The sequence below is a fragment of the Podarcis muralis genome, chromosome 12 (assembly GCF_964188315.1).
Source record: "Podarcis muralis chromosome 12, rPodMur119.hap1.1, whole genome shotgun sequence".
NCBI lineage: Eukaryota > Metazoa > Chordata > Lepidosauria > Squamata > Lacertidae > Podarcis > Podarcis muralis.
Window position 1 is genome coordinate 37739761 of NC_135666.1, and position 11141 is coordinate 37750901.

General features: G+C 42.5%; 1 protein-coding gene across 2 annotated transcripts in view; it reads right to left on the bottom strand.

Annotated features, from left to right (window-relative positions):
- Nucleotides 1-11141, bottom strand: part of HIBADH (3-hydroxyisobutyrate dehydrogenase) — a 70858-nt gene that overhangs the window by 16107 nt on the left and 43610 nt on the right. The window contains exons 5-7 of one of the 2 annotated variants that reach the window (XM_077937044.1): nucleotides 6311-6444; nucleotides 5014-5090; nucleotides 3870-3947 (exon numbers count right to left, since the gene is read on the bottom strand). In XM_077937044.1, coding sequence (XP_077793170.1) covers nucleotides 3870-3947; nucleotides 5014-5090; nucleotides 6311-6444 — 289 coding nt within the window. The remainder of the gene's footprint in view (nucleotides 1-3869; nucleotides 3948-5013; nucleotides 5091-6310; nucleotides 6445-11141) is intronic. The other variant, XM_028750201.2, reaches the window with a different exon arrangement.

Sequence of the window (11141 nt, forward strand, 5' to 3'; positions counted from 1 at the left end):
GTTTGGGAGCCAAAACATTTGACTGCTAAGGCGTTCGTCAACCAAGGTACGACTGTAGTAGCCAGGTTTATGCAACACGCGTGAATGCTATACAACATTAACTTAAGTGTTAGATGCAGATTTTGCCGAGTGATTTGATTGTACTGAACCTTACTGGAATCTTGTATATATGCCAATGAAGGTTTGAGAACTGAGAACTGAATTGGCTGGCAAAATCGAGTTTAAGAGGGTTGGCTAGATGGTCCAAGGGGTAGCTAATGGCTCACTACAGGAGGGAGTTATGTTTACCGGTATGCAAACTATAAGTTCTGGAATACGTGGCTAGAAAAAGAGTTAAACACAATAAAAATAATTTTTAAAAGAACGAAGCAAAACTGCAGGATAGACATTGAACATAAGTACGTATAAATTGCTTTAAACCATCCCTTATCCTTGTTCCAATTCAATTTTTTGAGAGTCCTTGTTTTGTATCCCAAATAGCAACAGCTATGCAGTTCAGAGTTTGCAAATTCTAAGGAGAAAACCTAGGGGAAAGGTGACAGAACTCTCCACTGCAAATGGAGCAAGGAGTGCTTAACATGCTTAATGCCCATAGAAAAGGTAAAAGGTAAAAGTAAAGGACCCCTGGACAGTTAAGTCCAGTCAAAGGCAACTATGGGGTGTGGTGCTCATCTCACTTTCAGGCCAAGGGAGCTGGCGTTTGTCTGCAGACAGTTTTCTGAGTCATGTGGCCAGCATGACTAAACCGCTTCTGGTGCAATAGAAAACCGTGATGGAAACCAGAGCGCACGGAAACACTGTTTACCTTCCTGCTGCTGCGGTACCTATTTATCTAATTGCAATGGTGTGCTTTCGAACTGCTAGGTTGGCAGGAGCTGGGACAGAGCAACGGGAGCTCACCCTGTCACAGGGATTTGAACTGCTGACCTTCTGATTGGCAAGCCCAAGAGGATCGGTGGTTTAGAGCACAGTGCCATCTGCATCCCCCCATGGCCATGGAAAGCTGAATGGTTAGCAAGAGAAAACAAAAACATAAAAAGGAGTGAAGAAGAAGAGGAGGAGGAGTTTGGATTTGATATCCCACTTTATCACTACCCGAAGGAGTCTCAAAGCGGCTAACATTCTCCTTTCCCTTCCTCCCCCACAACAAACACTCTGTGAGGTGAGTGAGGCTGAGTGACTTCAGAGAAGTGTGACTAGCCCAAGGTCACCCAGCAGCTGCATGTGGAGGAGCGGAGACACGAACCCGGTTCACCAGATTACGAGTCTATCGCTCTTAACCACTACAGCACACTGGTGAGAGGAGGAATGGAATGGAGTAACTTGGGAACAGAGGATGGAGAAAGGAAATAGATATAAAAAGGGTAGAGAGAGCCATTCCACTGTCTGTATAGGCCTTTTCCTGGTCCACATTGAGAAGCACAGTGGTACCTCAGATTAAGAACTTAATTCATTCCGGAGGTCCGTTCTTAACCTGAAACTGTTCTTAACCTGAGGTACCACTTTAGCTAATGGGCCTCCCGCTGCTGCCGCACGATTTCTGTTCTCATCCTGAAGCAAAGTTCTTAACCCGAGGTACTATTTCTGGGTTAGTGGAGTCTCTAACCTGAAGTGTCTGTAACCCGAGGTACCACTGTAATGGAAGTGACAGCTTGCTATAGAAATCAAGGGAGAAATGAAACATCTTGTTGTAGCTTGAGCTGGGCACCCATTGTACTTACCCAACATCTCCCAACTCTCCCTTTGAAAACCTCGCTCCCACAAAACAAAACAAAACAGTCCAATGAAAACTGAGCATGCTGACACTGAACACTGACTGACAAAATTGTGCAGTGGTGGACAATGGAAAACCATTGTTCTGTTTTGATCCATGGAGCCAGCATGTTCCAGGTGAGGCTTCAGCGGCACCCTGGACAGCTCCATGCAGGGCTCAGGCGGGAGACTATGTAACAGCAGAGCTTGGACATAGTTTCAGTGGTGGCAGTGTTCTCCACACTTTTGATTCAGCTAAAGTAAGCAAACTGAGCAATTATATTTCCTGAGTGCTGAATTAGCAATAACTTACTTGTAGTCTAATTGCTAGCCTCCTTTTCATGGTGTGTGAGGTTTTTTATTAAAGTGTTTTTTAGCATATATTTCAGGATGTCACATTTTAAATGAGCCAAGATAGCATAAGACAATGAGAAGAGTCAACAGAATGTCCCATTGGTCAGTTTCTAGCCTAGTCATAGAGAATATGCTTCACAGAAGAGGGAGGAAGCTCATTTTTGGAGTGGGGCATTCCATACACTGATGCAGGAATAGCTAACATAGTGTTCTCCAGGTGTTCTCCCACCAACCCTTGCCAGCATGGTAGCCAAGGATGAGAGGAGTCAAGGATGACATCCAGTTGCCTTCTTTGCATTAAGGCACGCATAGGCAAACTCGGCCCTCCAGATGCTTTGGGACTACAACTCCCATAATCCCTAGCTAACAGGACCAGTGGTTAGGGATGATGGGAATTGTAGTCCCAAAACATCTGGAGGGCTGAGTTTGCCTATGCCTGCATTAAGGCATAGGAATATGGAGGGTCAGTTATTTGTTCTCAAAGCCTTTTGTCGTCTCACAGCTTACATTAATGCTCATGTATGTTGCTGTAGGTCTACACATCCCATAGTTCATGGTGCCAGTGATGTCCCTACTTTTCTAAAACTTCCACACTGATCTATCAACACACTGATCTTTTCCCACAGTACAGCCCTTTAACAAAACCGAGGCACTTCTGCAATCAATTAGATGCAGATTTTTTAAAAAAGGAAAACAAAATGCATTGTTTCCACATGAGACTTAAGATGACACTATAATCTCCATAAAAAATCCCTTAATGCATCTTGCCCATGGCCAAGATCTTAATATATGTTATTTCCAGATAGCTGAGGCCACAAATGTCATGCTGTTTAGTTATTTAGAAAAGTCATGTTTCTTATTTGTAGCATGTCCTTTGTGATAATTTTCTTAATTTTGTTTTTTATTATCCCAAACCATGGTATTGTTCAGGTTATAGGTAGAAAACAATTCATTATGGGAATGATTGCTGTGGCCATCAATTATCAGGACATTATTAAACGTCCAGTATCAGAGAAATGTTTCAATGGTACTTAACCAGTCCATACTGGACAGTTTGTCCAGTCGAAGCAGGTTTTTAAAAATAGGGAAAGACAGCAGGGGAAAAGACTAGATTGCAATGGTATGGCAATGACTTCATCCAGACATACCAACTAGTGAATGAATGGTATTAATTCTAGAGAAAATGGCTAGAATGTAAACAACCTCTGTCTCTGGACTTTTTACATGATCAATCATGCTGTGGTGAGATAGATATTCTGCAAGGAGAAACAGACTCCTATATCTCAAGGCAAGATTCTTACTGACTGAGATTCTTATCCGTACTTCTCTATAGATAGGAGCCACTAGAATGGACTGTGATCTACACTTGTCAAAATATTAAAAAAACAAGGAATAAACAGGAGCAGCAGCAATTTTTCACATCAAACAGAAGTGGGTGCAGATTTGAGACAGGGAAGCATTGTGGCTATTTGCTACTGTGTCGGAATATGGAAGAATATTTAGAAAATTTATAACCCACCTGTCAATCCAATGATCCTCAAAATGGCTTGTGACCGACTTTAGTAACATAAAGCAACCCTCCCTCTCCCAACTCAGCAGCCTTTAGACCAACTTCCCTACAGTTTCTCCTTCTCAGGCCGATGGATTGGGTCCAGGTTTGTTTTGCTCTTGTCATGAGGATGCAACTTCACAGTGACCATTAGTCCTCTGACTAATGTACAGCAGCCAGTGTTCTGTAGGTAATTTTATAAATACAGTGGTACCTCAGTTTTCGAACGTAATCCATTCCGGAAAACCGTTTGAGTTCCGAAACGTTCGAAAACCAAGGCGCAAAGGGCAATCTGCAAATTCAAATCAGAAAAGTGAGAAACACGCAGCAGAAGATCTTTGACTTTCGAGGCACGTTCGAAAACGGAAGTATTTACTTCCGGGTTTGCAGCGTTCGAGTTCCGACACGTTCTGAAACCGCGATACCACTGTACAAACTTAATTCGTTCCGGATGTCCGTTCTTAACCTGCAACCGTTCTTAGCCTGAGGTACCACTTTAGCTAATGGGGCCTTCTGCTGCCGCCGCACTGCTAGCACACGATTTCTGTTCCCATCCTGAGGTAAAGTTCTTAACCCGAGGTACTACTTCCAGGTTAGTGGAGTCTGTAACCCGAAGTGTTTGTAACCCGAGGTGTTTGTAACCCGAGGTACCACTGTAATAAAAAGCAACAAAAGCAACACTAATGCTATGTTGGGAACGAACTTGGGTTTGCTGCTGTTTACAATCACAGGGATGCGACTATTATTTAATATCTATTGTGGTTTTCAGAGTCAAGGATCAAGTAGAAAGAAAGTAAGACAGGAATTCCCACGTCTGGGGCTTCCCAGAAATCTTGCCAGCTTAGTAAGTGCATGCTCAGCAGTTAGTAGATACAGGACATGATGCCACAAAGGATGTTTCAAAATGTGGCAGCTAAATATCAGAGCTGCATACGGGGGAGTTCACACAACTGCAAACTTCCAGATCACATAATTGCGTGAATAATAATTTTAAAACCCTTTGTCTTTTGCAAGTAGTTGCACCCGTTATTCTTTATCTGTTTCATGTTTCATCTGAAAATAAGAAAAAGAGCTCCGATATATAACAATATCAAAATGTAATTTCATTTTATGGTCTTTATAAATAATGTTCCTTCTTCCTGAAATCCTAGCCTAGATTAACAAACAAGGTTGTCGGGGTTGGGGTTTTTTCGGGGGTGGTGGTGGAAAGCATTGCAATAATGAAATACTACACTTATGCTGCAAACAGCTGTTATTCTACATTTCTGAAACATCATTCTTCTCCCATAGAAGAGTCAGTCAGAAAAACACATGAACACAAACTGATATAAAAAGGATATCATAAAATGCAAACTTACCTGATTCCAAGATTCATGGCCTCAGCAGTTCCAATCATACTAATGGCTAATAACATGTTGTTGCAGATTTTTGCAGCCTGAAAAGAAATTCAACACCCCATGAATTTCTGTTATCCAGATAACTATCCAACAGGAACTCAAATTCTATTATGAATGCATTTGCTCCACAGCCAGTCCCTAGAATAGACAGCAACATGTTTTCAGGGGCAATGATATCAAAAGCTGCAAAACAATTTTTGGCACACTTGCACAGTAATTTGATTTGGTATGCCTCAGACATTTAACAGTCATCTGCATTTGCACTTTTAAAAGAATTGTATAAATATTTGTTCTTGTTGACAATCTGCTGATGCCACTGTCTAGTAACCAACCAGAGAAGTAGAGTTAGCAAACTGCAACAAATAAATGCTTATAGGTTTGGATGTGTAAGCAGAAATCCGCCACAGAATGGACTGAAAAGATGGTAGGTACATATTCTGTTTTACTCGCCACCTATCACGGCATGTTCTTTGTAGGCTTCTTATGTTTGCTTCTCACTTTGTTAACTGAATAATAAACAAGAAAATTTGTACCCCACCCATCTGACTGGGTTGCCCCAGCCACTCTGGGCAGCTTTCAGCATTTACAAAAACATAATAAAACATTAAACATTTAAAATGTTCCTATACAGGGGCTGCCTCCGGACAACTTCTAAAGGTTGTATATTTATCTTGGTTTATTTTACACTGTAAACCAATGCATGCATCCCAGGACTTAGACCTTTGCTTATTCTGTGATATACAAATTGATGTAAGAGGCATTCCAGGCATCTTCATCCTTAATTGGTTATCTTAAAGTCTTCTATACCATTTCCCAGTTAAATGTTGATATAGAGCAGGGATCCTCAAACTCGGCCCTCCAGATGTTTTGAGACTTCAATTCCCACCATCCCTGACCACTGGTCCTGCTAGCTAGGGATCATGGGAGTTGTAGGCCAAAAACATCTGGAGGGCCCAGTTTGAGGAAGCCTGATATAGAGAATAAACCATAAAACCCTACCACCCCCCAAAAATAATCACAAACGCGACAGGATCAAAAGGCAATATGACATCTTAGTAACCAAGGACACATTGAAACAACAACAACTTATTATTTATAGCCTGCCCATCTGGCTGAGTTTCCCCAGAATATTCCCTACAGAATATTAAACAGAATAAAACATCAAACATTAAAAACTTTCCTAAACAAGGAAAAAGATAGTCTAAGCCTGTCTGTGGAAAGATGGCAAGAAATGTCTAGGATTTTTTTCAGTCTGTACCTGTCCAGTTCCAACTTCTCCACAGTAGACCACATTGGAACCCATACATGTAAGCAGCTCCTTTGCAGCATCAAACTCTTGCTCTACTCCTCCAACCATGAAGGTAAGGTTTCCTGCTCGGGCAGCTCCAACACCTAAAGTTCAAAACAGCAACACATAATGGAGTTTAGCTTCTTTTCAGGTCACTCCATTCGCAGCTACTTAATGATGCCAGAACGTGAAGACACAGAAGTGATGCCGTGGAGTTCAATGTGACAGGTACAAAGGCACTGATTTGATTTACTGTATTTCTATGCCGCTTTTCATTCAAATGAACCTCAAAGCCGCTTACAAACCATTAAAAAAAAAAAATAGAATATCACAAATGCAGCATATATCGTATAAAATAGTTAACAAACCACCAATAAAATAATTACAATTTATTAAGAAAACAGCAGTTGAAAAATAAGCTAAACATCACAATTGCAGCAAAAGTCATATTATAGGATTCACAAATCGATATGGCATTTATAATCTATAAAGTGATATTAACAACATTAACAAAATGGCAACAAAAAATAAGCTAAGCACTGCTAAGTTCATACACACACTCTCCAAGCCTCGGTGTCTCTATTCAGTTCATAAAAATACACATAAAGTACACGTAACGCCCATTGTTAAGCCAGCTTGGTCAGATGTGGCATTGACTGGGGTCCTCAGGTAAAGGTAAAGGACCCCTGGATGGTTAAGTCCAGTCAAAGGCAACTATGGGGTTGTGGCACTCAACTCCTTTTCAGGCCGAGGAAGCCGGCGTTTATTCACAGACAGTTTTCCGGACCATGTGACCAGCATGACTAAACCACTTCTGATGCAATGGAACACCGTGATGGAAACCAGAGTGCATGGAAACGCCGTTTACCTTCCCACCACAGTGGTACCTATTTATCTAATTGCACTGGTGTGCTTTCAAACTGCTAGGTTGGTGGGAGCTGGGACAGAGCAACAGGAGCTCACTCTGTTAAGGGGGTTCAAACCACTGACCTTCTGATCAGCAAGCCCAAGAGGCTCAGTGGTTTAGACCGCAGTGCCACCGGGGTCCTCAGGTAGTAGGCTCTTGGGCCTACCACCAATGGCACCACTGATGAGGAACTTGTCCATGCCACTCTCAATAAACAGGAGGTCCATTTCCACTGGAGCAAGTCCGAGACAAGCCTGTCCCTCTGGAGTGGCAAGTTGCGACTGCACTCAGTGTCAAGGCCGACTAGCAGGTCCAGCATTACCTCCACATTCGGGGGCCTCTTGCTGCACCACGGCCCATCCACCGGCAGCTGCTCCAGTTTCTTCAGCCACACCTTGGCATATTGCTATATCCACACAGCCAATGGCAGCCTTTCCAAATTACTATTTGGAAGAGTTTCATCACACATCTCTTTATTATTATTATTTTTATTATTTATTATTATTATTTTTTTGGTCCTTGCTACTAATATCCTGACCTGATCTCCAGCAAATTTAAGCCTAGATTTGCCGACAAAAATACAGCACTGTCCATCACAGGTCAAGCTTTCTAATCAGGTTAACAAATTGCTAAATACTGTAGCTCCAGAAAATCACGGATAAGCGTAAACGGAATACCAACAATAATTTTCAGCTGTTTAATCTTGGCCAGTCACTCTTTCTCTTGCCCAAATACTTGGGGAAAGTATAGTGACCTAGTTCGGGAAAGAAGATAAGCCCTGGTGTCTGCCTTTGGAAACCTGGCATATAGTCACGTTCCTCCATGGACTGTGGCAGTTTGGATTATTGCAAAGTACTTGATGTAGGACTCACTTGGAAGCACCAGCTGCTACAGAATGTTCAAGCCCAGCAGATCATTCCTGTTTTGGCACTGCTGTACAGACTGCCTATTAGTGCTGAGGCCCTATTCTAAGTGCTTTTCCATTACCTTTCCATTCATTTTATTTTATTTCATAAAATTCATACACCACTTGATAGTAAAAAAATAACAACAACACCACAACCTCAAAGTGGTTTAAAAATCAACAAAATACATAACAAGCTGAGGTTCTGCACCCCTAACAAAAGATCTGCCCCCATGGAGGAGACTCTTGAGAGTCCCATGGAATGCAAGAAGATCAAACCGATCCATTCTGAAGGAAATCAGCCCTGAATGCTCACTAGAAGGACAGATCCTGAAGCTAAGGCTCCAATACTTTGGCCACCTCATGAGAAGAGAAGACTCCCTGGAAAAGACTCTGATGCTGGGAAAGATTGAGGGCACAAGGAGAAGGGGATGACAGAGGACAAGATCGTTGGACAGTTTTCTCGAAGCTACTAACATGAGTCTGACCAAACTGTGGGAGGCAGTGGAAGACAGGAGAGCCTGGTCTGCTCTGGTCCATGGGGTCACGAAGAGTCGGACACGACTAAACAACAACAAAACTGATTATTTAGAGAGAGAGGAGAATTCTCCAAGGCTACTTTTCAAGAATTAGCCAGGGAATTTTCTCAGTTCGGGGGGCGGGGGTGGGGAATAAATTGGATCCAGACTAAGTTTGTTGACCTTGTGTCCTTTTGGGACTCAGTGGTCCAAGTTAGTCATGACTTAGTTTCTGTTGAAATGAGTGGGACTTAAGTTCAGCACAGTTTGTCTGCCTCCAACCTAATAATAAGGGAATAAATTAAATAATTAAATCTAGAAAAGCTTAGAAAGATTTCCCAAGCTATTCTGAAGGTTCGGAAGAATTCTGCACCCCCTAATACTCTGCCATCTTCCTTTTAACGCAAAGAACATGGTGGTGGCGGCGGCAGCAGCAGCAAGTACAGTGCAGGGAAGAAGGAAGTAGTAGTAGAAGAAGAAGAGTTTGGATTTGATATCCCGCCTTTCACTCCCCTTCAGGAGTCTCAAAGCGGCTAACATTCTCCTTTCCCTTCCTCCCCCACAACAAACACTCTGTGAGGTGAGTGGGGCTGAGAGACTTCAGAGAAGTGTGACTAGCCCAAGGTCACCCAGCAGCTGCATGTGGAGGAGCGGAGACGCGAACCCGGTTCCCCAGATTACGAGACTACCGCTCTTAACCACTACACCACACTGGCTCTCAACTGGTTTCTCCCCTCCAACCTCCATCCTTCCATTGCAACCCAGAAAAGGATTCCAGAGTTTGAAATCTCACCTCTTTTATTAGCAAGCTTGGTGAGCCCCCAAAGTTTTCCTTTGACTCTGGCTTGGGAGAAATTTGCAGATGTCTCTAATTATGTTTATCTTGAATCTACCTTAAAGGTAAAGGTAAAGGTACCCCTGCCCGTACGGGCCAGTCTTGACAGACTCTAGGGTTGTGCGCCCATCTCACTCAAGAGGCCGGGGGCCAGCGCTGTCCGGAGACACTTCCGGGTCACGTGGCCAGCGTGACATCGCTGCTCTGGCGAGCCAGAGCCGCACACGGAAACGCCGTTTACCTTCCCGCTATAAAGCGGTCCCTATTTATCTACTTGCACCTGGGAGTGCTTTCAAACTGCTAGGTTGGCAGGCGCTGGGACCGAGCAACGGGAGCGCACCCCGCCGCGGGGATTCGAACCGCCGACCTTTCGATCGGCAAGCCCTAGGCGCTGAGGCTTTTACCCACAGCGCCACCCGCGTCCCTTAGAAGGAGATTATTAATGCATAAAGCTCTACCTTATATCTGATTCCTAGAGAATAGCTAGCAGTTACAATCTTGCTTTGCAAATACCTCATTACAAACACATTGCACCATTCACTACAGTTTTGAACATAATTTGTAGTTTGAACAAGAACACCAAGGAAAAGGAGGTCAAAGTTTCAGCCCTCTCCAATTTTACATCCTTGACTTTTGATTAAGGAAATTAAAGCTCTTCCTGCAGTGCCTCTGGAAGTGCAAGAAAATGGAGGGTTCTTATGCCAATTTTTTTTTTACAAATAGGCATTTTAAGGGATTAGCACCCATTGTAGTTTGCTACTATCACCTCCTTGTTTTCGACAATTGTTCTTATGTGACTTTAAAGCCTGGAACATTTCCTCTCTTGAAATTCCTGCTGCATCACAAGAAATATTTTTACCATTTGCTTAAGGAAACCAAATTGTAAAATGAATATTAAAAACAAATAAACACCAAGATGTAACACGCTAGTTGCTAAAGTTCAAAGTTAGCGATTGAATTATTTCCTATGTGTTTGCAAACTATGATATGCAAACATTAACTTTATTCCATTTACAACTGAACCAAATGTGTGTGAAGAGATATAAATCTTCTTGAATCTAGCACAGGCATACATTTCAGCAGAACAGCACCTTAAAACAGCATTTACGGTTAATTCCACTGAAACTAGTAAATCACTTAATTTACTAAAATGCACTTAAATGTTTTAACCAGTCTACCATCAAATGAGATAAAGAAGAGGACCGAGGGGACCAGGCTGCTATGTGAACTGTCTTTAAAATACAATTGTTTTAATCATTTTCTACAGATGTAGCCTCACAAGGGTCTGCTGTCACAGGGACCATTTACGACTTGTCATGGTGTCTCTATTGTTTACCAGAGACATTCGTGCTAAAAAGGCGACAGCTGGGACAGAAAGCTGCTACTCAACAGAACAATATAATCCCGTGAAAAGTAATCAACAAATTTAAGAGTGTTAATTAACTTTACACTTTATCATGTTCAATTAGTTGCCCTTTCTAGAGAAAAGATTGCCGTGCACAATCGGTTTAGAGCGTGCCATGTTTGATTTGTAAGTGATCACTGTTTCGGTTTTAGAGTCGATGTCAGCTGTTCTCTTGGGTTTTGGTGACACAGATGAATGGCTCTACACATGTTTCAGGGGTGATCTGGTTTAA